This window comes from Anas acuta, chromosome 7, assembly GCF_963932015.1.
Source record: "Anas acuta chromosome 7, bAnaAcu1.1, whole genome shotgun sequence".
Lineage (NCBI taxonomy): Eukaryota > Metazoa > Chordata > Aves > Anseriformes > Anatidae > Anas > Anas acuta.
The window spans coordinates 5,336,819-5,356,654 of record NC_088985.1 but is presented as its reverse complement, the minus strand read 5'-3'; the positions used below and the strand labels follow the sequence as shown (position 1 = coordinate 5,356,654).

Below are 19,836 nucleotides of genomic sequence, written 5' to 3'. Positions count from 1 at the left end.
AGTATTAATAGGTATAAATTCTCAATAATCATAGTAATGAATCACTGAACAGTCACTTGCAGATGCCTTCTCAAAACCTAGATCTAAACAACGAAGTACAAATAAGTTTTCTTCTGGTAAGGATCCTGGCTTGCAGAACTCACCGCCTAGGACAGGAAATCTGAGCTCCTCATGCTGCTGCACACGGTCCTGAGCCGTTCACTCCAGCTAAGTTTGTGGAAGTTAGAGATAAAAACTTCATTTCTTTTCTCTTCTGTTTTCCTCTTGCTCAGTCACTTTGAGCTGAATTATATTTTGAGCATCATCTATTGTGTACCACAACTGACTTCCTAGGCTCTTCAAGGGCTTAGTATTTACATATGGATAGCATGATATTCAGGCCTTGTGCTACGTAAGAGTCCCAGAATAATTCATTTGCAAGAAATAAGTTACTTCCCTGCTATCTCTGCATGGGACATGATATATGAAGAAAAGCATGCACATTGGATCTGTTGTATTTTTATCCTGATTGCTGGAGGAGTGGTATGGGGGTAGAGAGAAAGAATCCAAACTAAACAGAAGACTTCAGTCAGAGTAGCCTAGATTAGACTTTAAAGCCAAGGAGTGTAACAGCTTAGAAATAGTCACTGAGATGAAATATATGTTAGTTTCTTAGACAAACTGCTAACTGGATTTAGAATAACTGCCAAATAGCCAACCTAGTAGAAGTTACAACACTAACACTGGGAATAAACTGGGAAACTTGTCTGGAGTTGGCAATGAGTGGCGATCAAAATAATGTTTTTATATGGTATATGAGAATCAACACTCAACTAAAGCTCCTCTAACCTTTATGATTGTGGTAATTTCCATGGCTTTTAGTCTGTAAAAATATCATGTTCCAGAAAAGTTGCCAAAGTGCAGCTGGCCCCCTACATTTTTGACCCAGAAACAGAGCTTGAACCTTTGTACTCTTTGCCTTAGTCTCCTTAGCATGCTGAACTCCAGCCTAGTTTTAACATCATACCCAGCAATCAAATTGACTTGTTCTTTGTATGACACTTTACGAAATACTCGTCTGAAACACAACCACAAACACTTTGCTCTACTCCACTTATGTAATTACATTCAGAAATAGTTTTATGGCTTATGTGATAAAAACAGTTCTTCAGAAAGCCATATTAACAAATATTTTCTGTTCTTGCTAATCCTACAAGGAAATCTACCAATCAAGCAAAATCTCCAAGTTTATATTCTCTATAAGGCTATTTATTTCCCCTTATTTCAGAGATTTCTGTTTTTCATAAGTGTGGTATAACACCTTCAGTCTATGAAAGTTGGTGTTAGAATTTTTATAACAATGTTAATTTAATCTTGTTGATTTGTGTGTAAACTTAAATAAACATATATATGCACACTAATCACATTTAAAGGGCTAAGATGAAAGTATAAACACAACACACAGGCAACACTTCTGGGCCATGGGAAACCTAAGTTCAATATTTTCTAACATGCATTAAGCTCAATCCAGCTAAAAATATACACAACTAAGATGGTCTAGTGGCAGATTTGTGTACTGCTATAAAAGAATGATGTTAACTGTTGGTAAGGCTCACAGGGCAGTAAATAACTGATCTGCTCTCTTCTTGATTTTGCGTGTTTAATTGTTTTCTATATGAGAGAAGACAGGCCCTCTGCCTTTTCAACCTTTGTTCTTAATTAGGTTGCACTTAACAACTAAAAGGTACTGACTTTTGCAAAAGCCCTCTTCCAATTTTTAGTCTTCTAGACTACTGCTTTTTTAGTAGTCTTCTAGACTATTGCATTCATTTTTTTCTCATCTGAGTTCAGAGTTCCCCTTCTGGAGTATAAAGTTGTCATGGATTTACTGTATTTAGTTTTTGAGGTAACAAAGTTGTGGGTCACATCACCTACTTTGTCCATCAGCTCTGTTGCCCTATAAACACTTGAAAAATGGCTTATCTTCACAAAGGGAATAACTGCTAAAAAGTGCTCAGGTACGACAAATGAGAAACATATATGCAAAGCAGCGCATTTAACTTTAAAACATGCTGTCATAGGACAAATATCTAGAAATAATTACATTTTTTTTTGAAAAGTTCCTTACATAAAAAGCAGTAACATGTTTAGACAGGCAGAAATGAGAATCTGTACCATATTTGCTATACTGTCCTGACCTTTTATCACATTACAATTCATTAAATGAATGAAAGGAAGGGGGGAAGAGATTACCCCTAGCTTAATTAGTCCTAAATTAGCCTCCACATTTCCAAAGGCCACACAACATGTGAAATCACTGCAAATAATTTAATTCTAAGAAGAATTATATGTAGTATAGTCAGGTTCTATTGGAAAACTCAAGAGACTCAAGATAATCCTTTCTGAGCAGGTGCAATTTTTTGCCACAGATTTTGCTTTCTGCTGTCAAGAACTACCTAAAACAACAAGAAGGAATCTATTAAAAGATTTCAAAGAAGTGGAAGGAAAAACAAACTCCAAATATGTTCTTCAGTCCATCGGTCACCACAAATCATTTACGTTTGAATTCCTTAATTTATGGCTGATCCTAGAAACAATATATGACTGCAGTACCTTTTGGTCACAGGGATATTTCTTAAAGCAGATACTCCCGGATTTTCACTTGATTCTTCCTAAAATCATGCACACCTTTTTTCAACATCAAGGCTAAAAGACTGATTGCTTAACTTTCCGCTTAGGACACTATAACCAATGTAACCACTACAAGCACTAGTTGGTTAGAAATCAGAGAATCTCTGGTTTTACACTGGCTTAACTGATAAAAGAATTTGATCTATTAAAGTCATTTGCTGAGACATGCTGTGAGAAACAAAAAAAGCTCAACAGGATGAAACTTTATAAGGCTGCTTGCTGGTCATCAGCTGCAGGCCAGCGCCCAGAGCAAACAAAAGCCTGCAAGGAAAGTGGACGGTTCCATCTAGCGGCCGACTCTCCCCCTTTGGTGCATGTCTTGCACACTTCAGATGTGCAAGCTCAAAAATTCCCTCTTGGCAAAGCTGTACTCGCAGTGGTATATTTGAAGAGAGTATCAGCAACAGCCTGTCCCTGTCAGAGTGGAGAGAGAGAGTTATGGGTAAGGAAGGTATCTTGAAGGAGGGATCCAGCAACAGGAGGAAGGAACAGCCCTGCAGCATCAGAGAAACAGGGATGAGCGGAAGGAGGGCTCAGTTTACAGCAAAAACAGTTCTTTCATAAAGTACTTTCTTCCCTACCCTGAACTATCTGCTTTTCCTACCATAGCTAATGTTAGTAGAGCAGATCTTACAACAAACAATCCCCCCTAAAAAAAAGATTTTAGATTGAGAGCGTTAAAAAACATCTACCATTATAGTACCAAAGATGGATATTATTAGAGCATTTATGCCACCACAGCAATTTTGAACTTTTTTACTTAGGCTTTGTGACTGTCATGTTAATCCTTTCCATTTCTCACGCTGAGCCCTAGAACCCATCTCCTCATAACTCCCCTGCAACCTCTCAACCTTTGGTCACTTCCCTCTCCATGGACTCCTGAAGAATTCAAAGACTTCTTTAGCTAACATTTTGTGATGTTTCTCAACTTTTGCTTCTTAATGCTTGGGAACTATTGGTAAAAAGCACAATCGCAAGTGTGATGGAGTGGCTAAATAATCAGGGATATACTTCTCATAATTTGAAAATTTTGATGATTCTTTAATCATTTCTTTAACAAAGAAAAAAAATCATAACAGAAATATCTGACAGTATAAGGTGAGATTCTGAAAATCCGTGTTTGCTGTGGGAATAGAAGAAAACAGAAGCCTGCTCTCAGAAATGTCAGCGGTCAGACAACAGAAGCCAGAATGCAAGCTCTGGACTCACAAACTGCACAAAATCTGGTCTAAACAAAAGAATCCGGTTACTGCTAAAGGCCTGCATATGGTAGTAACTTCTATTCTCCACGAGTAAATTTAATTACTTAAGTAAGATATTCCTGCTGCTGTTCATGTGTATCTGTATTGCTTTACCATGCTGAGGATAAATACAGGTTTGGTTTCAAAACCTGAAGCTGGCTGTTGGCATGAAGCTTCACATGTTACATCAGGAAACATCTGGTCAAATGTTTCTTGGTCTTGACAAAATCATCCTCATGCAGAACAGTGCTCAGCTAAGTAACAAGAGGCTTCTACCTGACATCAGGGCATTATGGAGGAGGCTCGTAATAACATCATACTATATGGAAATGGTCGTTTATGCAGGGATATAATGGTTTTCCATTTATTTAATATTCTACGGGTTTTAGTGCGCTTGTGTTTCACTTTTGGGGATTATTTTTTTTTTTGCTGCCTTTGAAAACATTCAGTTTCATTACTAAAACTGTGCAAACTTCCTATGCAGTGAGAATCTGTTCCTGCAGACCAAATTCAGACTGTTTCAATAAGTCCTAGTTTGCACAGGTTTTTCTATTTTCACTCATTTTAGCATTAGTCTAAAGGTGCAAATGACTGCAAATACCATAGAACATGACTCATCTGGCTCTGAGTCGTGTCTCTCTCGCTCTGCAGGAATACAGGATTTCAAGCTTTGAGCAGAGGCTGATGAACGAAATAGAATTTCGCCTTGAACGCACCCCGGTGGATGAATCAGATGATGAAGTGCAACATGAGGAAATCCCTACAGGCAAATATATAGCACCCATCTTTGACAAGAGACTCAAGCACTTCCGGGTAATGGAAGGATCTCCTATCACATTCACTTGCAAAATTGTTGGAATACCTGTTCCCAAGGTAGGTCATTCTCACTGTTTGTTAGCTGTGGAGGAATAAAAATTAACTACCTGTTATTTCCTATATAGCCCTCTGGCAAGTCGCATTCTAAAGAACACGATTCTGTGGAGAGAGCTTTAAAACAAATTATTTCCCCCAACTTGTTCAAGTAACAGTACCTGCTGTTGAGCATGTATCAGGCCTTGCTGTACTGTATGGACTGCAGCTCAACCACCTGACTAAGAAAAACAGAAAGTCCTAACAAAACAAAAAATAATTAACTTCTCAGAAAGATGAGAGTTGGTCTGAGATAACCACTAAAGTTTCTACACCCAAGAAAACAGAAGCTGACAATTTCAGCTGTGCAAAGGAGACATATTGTTTTCTCAGCTCAGCCTGGAATCATTCTATTTCACATTGTAAACCACCTGTAAATTTTATGGTATTTTAAAATTTATACAAGCAACTTGTTAACTTCTGTTGTGTCTTACCTACATATTTATAGTTTCTATTTGATTACACAGCAAGAGTAAGTCACTTCTTTCTTCTGATCAGGTATACTGGTTCAAGGATGGCAAGCAGATTTCAAAGAAAAACTCACATTTCAAAATGAGCAGAGAGGAAGATGGAACATGTTCTTTACATATTGAAACTTCTACTAATGATGATGATGGAAACTATACCATTATGGCTGCAAACCCACAAGTAAGGTGTTATATTTTCCTCTATTAAAAAAAAAAAAAAAAAGCTTTTTTTGTCTTTGTATAATATGTGTCAATGTGGTGACTGTATCAAAAATCAGATGCTTCAGAGGATAGGAGAGGGAAATATAATGCAGAATGATGAAACTACTCCCCTGTTCTTACTCACCTCAGTCACAATCATTAAGGATATCCTTTCCACATTAGTAACCCCTGCACTGAAACCCTGCCTGTTGTAGACAGCTATCTTTTGAGATATAATGACAAGGCAGACATCATATGTCAGGCAGGAAGAATAGAGCAAAGGGAAACCAATAGGTACATCAAATTTGAAAGCATTAACAACCACAATTATTCTTTATCTAGCCTGCAAAAAATGTGCATCTGCAAGTAGTCTTGTCCCCTAATCACTCCTCTTCACTCCATGTGCTAGCTTAGCTGTTTGTTTAGTTGTACAGTCAACTAGATCAGGCAAGTTTTCCAGTTGAAATTTTCACTTTTTTTCTGAATTAGACTTCAGCCAAATACTCAGTTTCCACGTGGTAGCACAAACAACAACTATGCTAATACAAATCGAGCAGCAGACAGTACCTGTGGAGACACAGTAGCAGGAATGAGCAAGCAAGGACAGACACTAAGCCGGTTTATACAGACACTAAGCCGGTTTATACAGCGCTGCTGAAAAATTCATTGCCACAGCCTTGCAAAATGCATCAGCCTTGAAGAGTTTGAGAAACACTGCTCCAGACACACAAAGAAACGCCTGCCTCACCTGCACTCCACCAAACACTAAAAGCAGTTGCTTCTAAAATGTAGTTACACTTAGTTCACTTACATAACAAAAACAAATCCTAATGCATTGTAGATGTTAAATATTTATACTTTACAGTTAAATGAACTATTAATCAACTACTAATTCTGTTTCCATTGTGATTTGCAGGGAAGAGTCAGTTGTTCAGGCCACCTGATGGTTCAGAGTATCCCTATTCGGGGCCGAATATCAACAATCCAGCCTCATAGGTAAAAGGAAAACAAACCCTTCACACCCTCCTTATGCTTCTTATTGAAGGCATTCAAAATAACTGGCAGCTATACTTCAGCATACTCTCCACTTCAGTTCTCAACCATTAAATGGAAATAACAGCAGTACATACCTCCCAACAAGTTGCTTCTAGAGTGTAACATTTTTGAAAGTCATCTTTAGATGCAGGGAAGTTTTAATGTAAAGTATTATTTCACTTGTTTTAGTAGAGTTAGAGGAAAGGAATGGATTAGTGTGATGAAATTCAGCCAAAAAAAAAAAAAAAAAGCTAAAAGAAATAAAGGGTGGCTTGGGAATCCAATGATACTACCTAATATAGTTTATTTAATAATCTAAATGGAAAATATGCAATTAAATCATAGAATCATAGGATAATTACAATGTAAATTACAATGTAAATCAGTGAATTTCTTTCTACCCTTTTATTTAGCTCAAACTATCTGTTCCTACTTTTCTGCAATTTCTTTCTGTACTCAGCATTTAAAAAGGTAAAAGAATTTGGCTTCCAAACATACACGTGGAATTTTTGTCTTGCAGAACAAGATCCCGGGTTCCAGAGGGAGACAGAGAAGCTGTTCAAGAACGCTTTTTCAGGCCCTATTTTCTACAGGCTCCAGGTGATATGGTAGCACATGAAGGGCGACTTTGTAGATTGGATTGTAAGGTATTAACAGTTCCCTCTGTTCTTCTCTTTTCATATCTGTGTATACGTATTAGTAGGTGTTTTCATGTTTCTATTGTTTGCATGAACGCTTTCTGTTAAAGGTTAATGCTTCATTTTTAAAAGTTTTTGCTTATTGTCATTCTCCTTGAGAATGACAATATGAATATTTATATGTCATTCAATATATGAATATCATATATGAATATTTATTGTCATTCTCTTTGAGTGGATTCGGGGACTTCTTTACAACATATGCTGTATGGCATGAAGAACATAAAGAACACAACCCCAAAAATAGAAGGCTCACTTAGGGGGTTGTTCAAATTACTAAATACATTCACAGTGTCCTTACCAGTCCAAACTCCAAAAGTTCATCAGGTCTTCCTGCTGCACTATCAGATTCTTGAACTTAATCCATAACAGTTCAAAATCATGAGAGAATTAGCATGTTGTATTCTGTTCAAACTAGCATATCCATTGTATTGGTCTGAATCACTGAAGATTAAAACTCCCTAAAAAAGAAGGAATAGAGCCTAGCTCATTTTATGCTTCCCTAACATGCTGAAGAATCCCAATTTATAGATTCAAATCCCAAATACAGAGTTGTCAGAAATTGGAGCACGCGCATAATGTGTTTCCTGTTATTGAACAGCATTAAGAAACTCACATTCTCCGATATATTTCGGTAACTGTTCTATGTCCCAGTAGTACAAACAGAAAGGTGGTAGTGCTGACACTGACCTCTTCGATGCTCCAGAATGTCTCCTACCCTGAGCAGAGTAGAAGCTTTGGAGCAGATGCAAATGCTTCCCTGAAGATGAGTAAGATTGATTACTACTTAATTTACAACATAAAGTTTGCTAGGGAGCATGCCAAAGAATTTGACTATTCTTAGCTGTGCTGTCCTAGCAGAGCTTGAGAAGTCTTAGAGCATGTCTGGTATTACACAAACCTGGAAGAAAGCAGCTCTTTGTTCAGGCAAGTTCCACTTCCCTCTTTCTCTGGTTTGTAGAATAGTGTTTGGAAAGGAATATTTTGGAGATGAGTAAGTACTTCTATCTACTGGAAAGATCTTTAAGAGTATAATAGTCTAATAACCTTTCTATAGAATATGTATCTTCTGATAAAGCATATAAGTTTTACAGCTACAAAGAAGTATATAATTCCTCATCAAAATTTCTGAAATACAAAGTCATTTGTATAGAACACTTTTAAATGTCTGTTAAACTGAGTAGTTTTGATTTATAATCATCACTAAAAAAAAGAAAACTGGCAGATTATTAGAAGCCTTCTGTGAATCCGATTATATAATCAAACTTTGTCCTTTCTGACTAAGATAAATGTAAGCATTTCATAAATTTGTTTCTCTTGGTATTTGTTTGTTTTCTGTTTTGATTATTTTTGGAACTAATCAGTAAAATAAACAACCCAGAAGCTGACATTATTCAGATGATATCTGAAGAAAGGCTTACCTATGAATTTACTAAAATCCAGTTGTCAGTTTGACATCTGCCTCTGGATGTTTCACTCTCTGTTAGGTGAGTGGGTTACCAACGCCAGACCTGACGTGGCTTCTGAATGGCAAACCTGTGTTACCAGACAGCACCCACAAGATGCTGGTCAGAGAGACTGGAGTTCACTCTCTGCTCATTGATCCTCTCTCACAAAATGATGCTGGAACTTATACTTGCCTTGCCACTAATCGAGCAGGACAAAATTCATTTACTCTGGAGTTGACTGTTGTAGGTAAGAATAATTGAAAAATTAGTCAAGAGTGCTGTAGTTATTTACATGCATTTCTCCAGAAATATCTTGCTTAGTTTTCCTACAGACAGGTATAAGTAAATTGTCAATTCACTGATGGCAGTTATAGTTCAATGGCTACAACACTCATTTGATGGAGAGAAATGGAGCTGGTGCTCAGCTGAGAGGTGCAGTCCTGTTACTAGCAGAGGCCTTTAAGAATTCTGAATCATCATCACGCTATTTCTCTTGTCTTGGCAAAATTACATCCTTAATTTTCTCCCCAGAATTCATAGGGTTTAAGCTCATAAAATATGCTGAGGTCTCCTAGATGCCAGTTCCAATTTAATTTATTTTTTTTAAAGTATTTTTGAATAAAATAAGTACAAATATGAATACTGTTCTTTATTAAAGCCTTGCAAGATGCAAGCTGTTGAAATCCACTGATCCGGCATTAATTTCCTGCTATGGTAGTAGGTTTACACCCATGCATACATATATGCATGCATTCTTTAATGCATATTATTTGCTGTATGTTCTCTTATGGGGCTGCATCATGGCATTTCACTTTCCTTCCAATATCTCATAAAAAATTTACAATCTATTTTGATATCACAAGAACCATTTGTTTGCATTCTTCCCTATTGTTCAAAGACAAACAAGGAAAAAATAGTTGGTATTAATCCTTCTTCTTCTTTTTCCAGCAAAGGAAGTAAAAAAAGCCCCCATGTTTTTGGAGAAGCTTCAGAACTGTGGTGTTCCAGAAGGGTACCCGGTCAGATTAGAGTGCAGGGTTGTGGGAATGCCACCCCCCATATTTTACTGGAAGAAGGATAATGAAACCATCCCATCAAACAGAGAGAGGATGAGGTACTGTATCATCATACCCATACTAGGAATTTCTTGCAGCTGGACCAATTGTTTCACTGAAAACCTGTGCAATTAATATAGGTGGTATTCTTAAAACTATTTATTTCTTCCACATAAAGGTTTAAAATGCTGGCTTCTCTGTCAGGTGAACAAGAGCGGTTCAGAATAAAGGCATGGAAAATAACATGCCACTGCTTCAGGGAACAGGGATAAACCTTTCAGGTCACAGGCCTAATAAACATCTTATAATAAAAGATACTGTTATGGTATTTTTCATGTGTTTTAGCAGCTTGTTCTCTCTTTAAACTTTTTCTTTCCCCCACCATTTAGCTCTAACTAAAGATTAATTCAAACAGTTCAAACTCAGAACAGTTAGAAGATGGTTCTGAACGCCAGAGCATGGGATAACAGAGAGCTTAGCACATCAGATATAGAGGCCGATGAAGTCTGGTTACAAGCACAGGCAAATACTTTGCTAAAAAAATGCAACATTGATTGGATTCAGCTCTTCCACTCAAATACAACACTATTTTTTATTTTTTGAAAAAGAAAAACTGATGAAATAGTGTATGTGACTCTGATTAATAAAAAAAAAAAAAAAATCACGTTTTGTGGTTTATACTTTGATATAAATCTGATTTGGGATATTTTACTTTACTTGGCTCTAACTATTGATCTGCTGCAGTCATTGGCTCTCTGCTATCAACTTCAAAAAGCACCATTTTCACATGCATACACTGAAGCCTATCTGTAAAGAAAACTTGCTCAGCAGCAGCACTTGCTATGAATGGAAACTTCACTTGATAAAGTCCTGCCCCTTGCAGGAATGTATAAACCCAAGCCTTCAGCTGGTTACACAGAGATCCATTTGTGCAATGAGCATTTTCCTTGCTTTTCCCTATCTTACCTATTATTTTCCTGCTGGGAAAGAGACCAAGAGATGTTTTCTGTATTGTGATATGGACATGCATGAGCTTCTACATCTCTGTGTCACCAGCGTAAGGCAAATGACATACTGCAGATAGCAAAGGCTGAATGTTCCCTTTTTTATTTAGGAGCACAAAATGTCCTCTCAACCTGAAATTTTGTGGTTTGATGTTTCATTCCAGTGCGTATGGAAGCAAAATGTCAATTTTCAGAACATCCTGCAACTCTAAGTATTCTGATGTGCTCATCTCCCACTTGTTTCTTTTTAGTGAGGGAAATGCTTGGGTTGATAAAAACAACCAGCTACAGCCTAGAGAACAGAGGAGCCTCAGTTCTCTGATAAACTACTAAATAGTTTTTCCTGCGACTTTTGGCCAGAAAGCCTTGGATTGCTGAAAAGCAAAGGAAGAGGAAGGAACAATGAAACAGGTTTCATTTACAATGTTGTCCAAATGAATCTTCATGATTTTGCCACTCAGGCTTTTTTCTCATGCCTGAAAAAAATGGGTGCCATGAGAAAGCTTCTGACTGGCTCTGATTACTGTTGTGAAAAATACCACAAGCTTGTACAAATGTTATTCCTCCAGCTTCTGAACCAGAAGAAAACAACCTGCAGCAGCTTTGCACAGGTTTAGTTCATTGGACTTCAGTAAGCAACTGCAATATTAACACATACAGAACAAAAGTTCAGCTTACAGTGTCACGCCATGGCTTTGCACAGCTGAGAGGATCAAGAATAGATTTCAGCAACTCAGATCATTTGGCTGGGGCCATACTGAAAGCAAGCCTATTAAGTATAAAGGTCTTGGTCTGCTACCTCTTTGAGAATAGAAGTTATGGTGTATTTGTTTCATAGTGAACGTATATACTGTAAAATCTCAAAATTGACATGTTCTTGAGAAATTCTAACTCAAAAACACTTCTTTTCCCAGCATGCACCAAGATACAACCGGGTACGTCTGCCTTCTGATTCAGCCTGCCAAGAAAGCTGATGCGGGCTGGTATACCTTGTCTGCAAAAAATGAAGCTGGTATTGTCTCTTGTACTGCTAGACTTGACATATACGGTAGGTATCAACTAGTCAGTAAACCAAATCAGTATTTTCTTTGACAGGTCCCAGCCCTCATTCAGTTCTTAGTGCTTAAATTGCTAGTTTTGCCATGGATAAGACATTACAGAGTCACTGCGTGATTTCATTTTAATATGGCCACCAGGAGGAGGCAGAATGATATCTTTAAACAACCAGATTGGCTCTCCCACACCAGTTTAGAGGTGGGTAAAGAGGAAAAAAAGAGAGGAGTTTTGCATAGTATTCTCTGTTCATGTTTTCCGCCTTTCACCTCCCTAAACACGTAAACATACAATGAATGCATATTCAAATTGAATGTTAACTGTTCCCTCTGACACACACACAGGAAAACAGACCACTTCTTCCAGGCAGCATGTGTGATGCAAACTCTGCCTATCTAACGCAAGCTAGTTGAGATGATAATGTGTTAGTCCAGGACTCAGAAGGCCCAAGCCTAGTTCAGGAACTATGGCACGTCATTTAATTTCTCCTTATCTATGCAGGATGTATGTACTAGTTAAGGTAATTTATCTAGACCCCCAAAAGAAGAGACAATACTTTGATTACTTAAGCAATAATAAAATAATAATAATAACAAAAATAATCAAAAAAACATGGCACAAACTATGGGGTTATGTCCAACCCTGAAAACGAAAAAATAGTTTTCAACCTTGTATTTCTCACTTAAACAACAACAAAAAACACTTAATATCAGGGATAACCACATGTCACCCACACATCTCTGTTAGTTTTCTGCCACCTTGTGGTGGTGATACAGACAACAGAAATATAATGTTCAACACAGGGCTGGTGAGGGGCTGATTCAAAACAGAATACACAAAATGAGAAATAATTCCTTAGGTGTCTAAGTGTGGCAAGAAGGACATTAAATTTTCATATGAAGGATGCAACCTTCAAGCAGGAAAATGAAGGGAAGTAAGAAATGTTTATAAAGAGTCTGCAAGTCTTGTACGCCAAAGGGAGTGACAGAAACCACTTTTCTTTGTGCAATTTCAAATGAGTGGGGAGTGAAAGTTTGGTCTTGAATTTGTGATTCCATGTGTAAAGAAAAAACTACAGTAATAAGAGCATGGCTCAAATGCAAACATGTTGGGGGCTGTTAAAAAAAAAAAAAAAAAAAAGAAGCTCTTTTTCAAAATTTTCCAGTAAGACAGGGTCAAAATTCAGCATGAAAAGATAATAAATAAATAGTAAATTTCTTATCAATGTGTAATATGGAGATTATATATCTCCCACACTAAACTATTCTCCAACTATTGTAGCCTGAACTTGTACTTTTTCATTTTAATTACTAGTGAGGTTGGCACTAGAAGAGCTTTAAAGGTCCCTTCCAACCCAAACCATTCTGTGATTCTATGCCTGTCAAATTTGAGTGCAGACTTGGAGCTTTTGTATGGATAAATAAAGGTTAAGATAATACGCATTTCCCCTTTGTAAAATATTTTAAGAATTATAGCTGTTAATTATCATGCAATAGCCAAATGTTCTCACAAAATTGTAATAGTATTTTTTTTATATGGGAACATGTTGCATCTTACTTCTAAATTATTAAATATTTAACTTTGGATTCTGTAAGCGTTAATATGATTATATTTCATTCAGTATATTAAAAAAAATATCTCAGAAACATTACTAATTGTAAACAGTAGAGAAAAATCAGAACTGTAATCACTTATAAAAAAAAAAAGGAAGGAAAAAAGTCCTCTAGAGGGTGGAATAGTACAAAATCAGAGTTATGTTCAGTTTGTTCATCTCTGTTAACACTACAGTATGTCTTTTAATTGCAAGAGCTTTGGAGAAGGCTCCAAAGATTAAATGATTAAATTTTGGACTGAAATCCATGTAAGTGTTGCCATTGAATTGTACAGGGATGGAATTGAATCAATACCGCAATAAAAATACTCATCTCATAAATTATATGGATGGTAATATTTGAAGGAACAGACCCTAAAACGGGAAACAAAATGCTGTGCTCTCTTCAAAGATGTTGGAAACAGCTTTTCATTTGTGTACATTGGCTTCTGTTGTTTCATTTTTAACTTAATTAGGTGTTTACATAGTCTCTTCTGTTTTTTTGTTGCTTCAGCTCAGTGGCACCATCAAATTGCACAGCCAATAAAGCTTCGACCTGGTGGTGGCCGGTATGCCAACCTTACTGGTCAAGGACTCGAGATTTTTTCTGCCTTCCCAACTACTGAAAGCCCTATGCTGTTTTCATCCCCAACCCAAAAGGTGGTGGAAAGTGAAGAACTTTGAAAAGTATAAGCAAACAATGGCTCCAGTTACACCTGCAGAAATACTAGAACTGTGGAAAAAAAAATAAAGAGGTACAAGTCAAGATGCCAAGGTTTACAAGCAACCTGTTTGTAATTAAGTGTACTGCTGCTGCAAATTTTGCAAGTAACATATACAAGACTTTTGCATAGTATTTTACTGCAGGATAATTGTGGTATGGAGTGTTGTGCAATAAATTCAGTACTGTGTAGTTTGCTAAGAATTACATAGTAAACATAGTTTTCAGCACTTAAAAGCCAATACCACTTCTACTGCTTGAATTAAAGCTACTGTGTTGTAGCAAGCCATTTTAAGGATCGATGATGTTTAGCTGGAAAACTACCAGTGAAAACATCAACGCTACAGTAACAACAATCCTGAATGAGGGTAAACAACATGACTTTGAATGTAATTCTAAAAAAAAAAAAAAAGCCAAAAAAAAACACAAAGCACAAGTAAAAGGGACAAGATGTAACTCATTTTTATATATGATTATGCCAGATAATTTTAGAATTGTTGAACTCAAGACTAGATAAGTAGAGCATTTCATGTAGGTACAGCTGTGTACCCTATATATTTATATTTGTGTGTGTGTGTGTACTCCATGAACTGTGTACTCATGGTGTAATAATTCATAAAGTAAGGTACAGGACATGTGCCTAGGACTCTAACATAGGAAACTAAACTTCCTGTAGTCTGAAGCATGTTCTGTAGAACTCATAGCTGAAAGTATTTTCCAGATGTGCTTCATATTTTTTCTTTACATTGATAGTGATTCTCTGCCTTTAAACACAGATTATATCAAACTTTTATCTTCAGGGTTTTCAAATATCAATCTCTTTCTCCTCATTTTTAATGTGACTCAAAGAAAAGAATCTACCAGCTAGCTTGCTTTTTAACTAACTGAAAGGAATTATGATCCGGTAGATTTAAATGATTTCACCATCATTTAGGAAACAATCACAAGTGTGGTGTCTACTATGAAGACAGAGGAAATTCAATTAATACACAAAAAATTATGAATTCAAGCAACAATTATGTACAAAGAGCTAAAAAGCCCTACTGTATCCAGTAATAGTAGCAAATAAGGCAATTTAATGAAGGTGCAACAGAAGGTGCTGAGAACACAACAGCTGATTTAAATTCATTTAGCATCTATATAGTTGTACAGCACTTAGAATCTGGGAATATCTAAGATGATTTCTTGCACCTTTAAGTTATTGCTATCTCTCTTCTTTAGACATTGTTTTCAAGCAGTTCTTGCTTCCTGCTTTCAACATGGCTGAAGCGTATACAACAAAGTCCTGATCAAAGTCACAGAGATGAAAACTTAACAGATACTGTCATGTTAGATCTTATTTGGATTTTTTTCAATACTTAGAGTAACTTAAAAATTGCAAATGCAAAGAAAACAATGAGGAGTTATCTTGAGAGCAAACCAACACTAGATATAGCCAGAGACTGAGAAAGAGAAAGCCTCTCACCCCTTAGTTTCCTACAAAACCAACTTTTGATGTCACTAACTGTTGGTTCTCTAAGGGTTCGGGGGAAGTGAGTTTGTAGCAGTGTTCCACTTCCTGTCTGAGTGGAAATCATATCACAAAACCACCATTACAATTTCAGTGCCTTTGTTAGAAAACTCAGGTGATTCACCGCAGACTGAGCAGACCAGGAAGCTAAGATACACTCCTATCCTGAACGACAAAACAAGTTACAGTGACTTCAGTGGGAAAGCAGAAATGCCAGTTGTTGCTGATGTTGCATATCCTCCCTGGCAAACAAAATAAAACTACTAGCTATTAAAAGTGATACACTTATTAAAGTGACATCAGTTATGGGATGCCCAATTTAAGACAAATTGTGGGTCTCCAGGAGAGAGAACCCACTGTTCCTCCAATCCGTTGGTTTCTAGGATGGCTTAGGGATTCAAAAGCTAAACCTGGAGTGAGTCAAATTTGGGCAACCCAAAATTTAAACTTTCCCATGTCAGTAGCTTCTCTTGGGAAAATAATACAAGGGAAGTTTTTAGTTTTTGTTTACTTAATCCAGTGCTGTTGGGAAGTGGGAAGAGAGGAAATTAAGACAAAAAAGATAATGTTGAACCTCCATCTACAGCCCTGGTCTTCCCATTACTTCACAACAGAACTGAAAAGTGGATTTTGATCGAAAGTATTCAAAACTGGATATTGTTCATCAGGCTTTGCACCTAGTACAGGCTCAGTTGAGCTGTTTTCCTGTCTAGCACTCCACTGTGGTCCCCTTGCCTGGCTTTAAGTAAGGGGTTGGACCAGATGACTTCCTGTGGTTCCTTCCAACCTAAATCATCCTATACTTCCTAAATTCTTTTACTTTCCACTGCCTGTCTGAATATCCTGTATAGATTAAGTTACTGACTGAGTCGAAACTAAGAAGCACAAGCTTCTCCTTTTTCACTGTGATATATTCCACTAGTCTCAATACCTGATTTCTTTACACAGTTTAGAAGAAAGGAATAGTAGTACTTATTACTAGCAAATACCTGGCTACCAGTGCTAGAATCATACTTGTTAATATTACTGATGTTAGCAGTGATTCTCACATTTTATAACATCAGACAACATGCCCAAGAACTTGGTACAAATCAAAGGACAATGTGCACAGATAAAAGATTTTTTCAATAATTTCATTGAAGTATCTCCTGCCTTACATCATTATAACCTGAACAGACAAGCTGAAAGTTAAATGGTACACAATTTTTTAAAATGTACACTCATTTGTTTTCGGAGGTGGGAAAGACAAAAAGCTACTGCTGAAAGACTTTTCCCAAAAATCTGTATAAGAAGGATTAATCCTTAGTCATTCAACAAGAGGCCCCAGAAGTCCCATTGAGAAATAGGCTACAGTGAGTGGGTCACCAGAACCTGTCAGCTGAACTATGTTATCTTCATGATGGTATTTACTAGCCAAAGGATCAAAACTTTATCTACCATACCTCCCTATGTAATGCATAAGTCAGTAGAATTACTTTCAGTGGATCTGACAAACAAAATCAGTATCTGGTCCCAAATGGTCTGTAGTCATTAATTTTTACTCATTAACTCCTACAGCACATTTTTCTTCTGCATATACTGAGCCCATAAAATAAGTGTGAAAAGGAAGCTGATGTGAATGGATGTAAATGCTGTTAATTAGTAATACTGTTGTGCTCGTCACAAAGAAGATGCACAAATGATGCTTATGTTGTTGACTGATGGAAAAGCCAAGGGGAAAAATCACTTGTGTAAGCAAAAGAGAGAACACTGAGTTTTCACAAAATCTGATGTTTGAGTTCATGTGCCATGAAGGTATCATACTGTGTCAAGATGCACTAGAGACTATGCAATTGTGCACTCTTCCTGAACAGCTTGACTTTTCATTGTTTTATTCAACTGAATAGCTGATTTCACACTTCACACTAACACGGTATTTCATTCTCTTATTCAGGGCAGGCTACTACTACAACAAAAATCAATGTTAGAGCATTTACTGAAGTCATTGTTACCTATTATCTTCCAAAAATCCAGTAAAACACCACAATGTGAAGCATAACATTATATCAATGAGATATAGAAATGCTTATTTTTGTAAACTTTCAATAACAGGTCATTTTCTGATTCAGAATCTTGTAGGTTTATTTAGTTTCTTGTTCTGTTCTAGTCCTGGTTTTGTATATGACCAGAGGCACCATATATTTCAAACCATATCAGAAATTACAATTTCTGTGTTGTAATTCCAGAAGGCTAAAGTATTATTTTCGCTTTAAAATTTTGGTCCACCTTGGTACAGACCCAGTCCTCAGCAGCATCATAGAGCAGTCTGCATTGAACTGACAGACTTCTTGCCTTAAAACAGCTGGATTGTTATCATTAGCTTCCATATGGAACATGGAGCATACCTTCTGAATGCCTCACGTACACTAACATGAGGAGAGCACTCTTCAGAATACACAAAGCCAAGTCTGCAGTCTTTTACTTGATATGTAAACAATTGCCAATAGATACTGCAAAGATACAAATCTGGAATGAGAATTCCTCTAAGAACTCTGTTCTTAGCGCTACAATGGTAAAAAAGCGTTAGTTTCTGGAAAATGTCTTCGTACAAAACGATTAGCAAGATCTAATGAAAAATTTTAATTATTCAATTTTGAAGAAGTGATTCACTGTTAATTGCCTTACTATTTCCAATACAAAGATGTTCACTTTAAGCCTTAAAATTCTATTTTATAAGTTTTTCTTGATTAAAGTTGATATTTTTTATTTTTTTGATCCAAAGTTATTCTCTATGGGAAATAAAAATGTTAATATCAGTTTTAAAGGACATTTTAAATGCATATAAATGGAAAAAGAAAAAAAAAAAGCCTGTTTAGTAATGTACTTCCCTTCATCTCACCTGAATTTAAATAAATGCTTCAGAGTTGCATACAAGAGTGTGTCCTCGATGTGTTCAAATAATTGAGAAAGTGTGGAACAAGACTTTCTCAACCCTTAGCTGTTTATCCAATACTTAATAAGTGAAAATTGAATGAAGGCCAACCAAGGACACAAACCACACTAAATTTCACTCTTCCTGATAATTGTCTTCAACTTGAATGATTAAGCATATTCTTTGTATAAGGGTCCATTATCACACTTTGGAGTGTATTTGAAATGAGCAGCAGATGCAAAATGAACACTTCAAGGAAGCTGGATCTTATAACCCTAGCATAGAAAACAACAGGGGGAAAAAAAGGATGTGTTATATTACATTTGTTGTTCTTGATTTTGTTTTCCCATTTAACAATGTTTCTCTGCTCCTGCATAGCTTGATTTTTAGGTACATCTATATCTGTTGGGTCAGAGACAATGTTCTTAAGACCATTTCAGCTCAGCTACAGCTCCATGAGCTAAAGCAGCTGCAAAATGTTATTTCCCCGAGCAGTAAAAGCTGCTTTTATTAATGCCATTATATTTCAAGTCTACTATAGATAAAAAGAACCATTTATTGCATAATACAAATAAATCTTGGGCCATATGTGCTACGAATTTAAGTGGAGTTCTCCATTTATATCAGTGTGAAATTATGTTCAGAAACAGACTCTTTAGGATTATATAATCCTTTAGCAGCATGCGACTTTTTTTTTAAGAAATGGAAAAAGAATGAAGACATTTTGAAATTTTGGTAAACTGCCTATGCACTGTGGACTGTGGGAAGCTACTCAAATAGGAACTTCTCTTTATTCTTTGGAGTTACATATGAAGACATCTTAACCAGATCCTATGAAAGTTAAAATACACTTTGCATGATTAATTCTGTAGAAATGAAAACTGAATTGCAAATTAGAAAAATATTAATATTCAAAATACTAAAATGTGTTATTTGGTAGAAAATACATTTTAATATTATGCAGGGGTTTTGCTTTTTTTTAAAGCAATATCTTCTTGAAATTTAATTAAAGAAGGACATTTATTTTTTTAAATGCACAAGTAATGGATGAAATCAGTGTCTGTTACATCTATGCAGAGGACTGTTTCTCCAATGAATAAACATGTCTTTATTTTCAGTACATTTGTTTTTCTGTCTGGATATTTTAGAGAGATACAACAGCTGAACATAAGTAGAGCAACAACAAGCTATTTTGAAGATTCTTATTGAATCTGTTAAATCTAGACAAATCAAATCCTAAATTACAGAAAACTGCATCCATATTGCTTAGTCAAAATAGATGGAAACCTAAGTGCAAGGGTAAACATTATCATAAGGCAGAA

General features: G+C 36.3%; 1 protein-coding gene across 4 annotated transcripts in view; it reads left to right on the top strand.

Annotated features, from left to right (window-relative positions):
* MYPN (myopalladin) overlaps positions 1 to 18,516 on the top strand; it is a 73,092-nt gene extending 54,576 nt beyond the window's left edge. For all 4 annotated transcript variants that reach the window (XM_068688964.1, XM_068688963.1, XM_068688961.1 and 1 more), the window contains 8 exons: positions 4,563 to 4,784; positions 5,319 to 5,468; positions 6,405 to 6,484; positions 7,044 to 7,170; positions 8,709 to 8,916; positions 9,618 to 9,783; positions 11,643 to 11,776; positions 13,887 to 18,516. In XM_068688964.1, the coding sequence (XP_068545065.1) occupies positions 4,563 to 4,784; positions 5,319 to 5,468; positions 6,405 to 6,484; positions 7,044 to 7,170; positions 8,709 to 8,916; positions 9,618 to 9,783; positions 11,643 to 11,776; positions 13,887 to 14,056 (1,257 nt within the window). In that variant the 3' untranslated portion in view covers positions 14,057 to 18,516. The remainder of the gene's footprint in view (positions 1 to 4,562; positions 4,785 to 5,318; positions 5,469 to 6,404; positions 6,485 to 7,043; positions 7,171 to 8,708; positions 8,917 to 9,617; positions 9,784 to 11,642; positions 11,777 to 13,886) is intronic.
* The last annotated feature ends 1,320 nt before the right edge of the window (positions 18,517 to 19,836 follow it).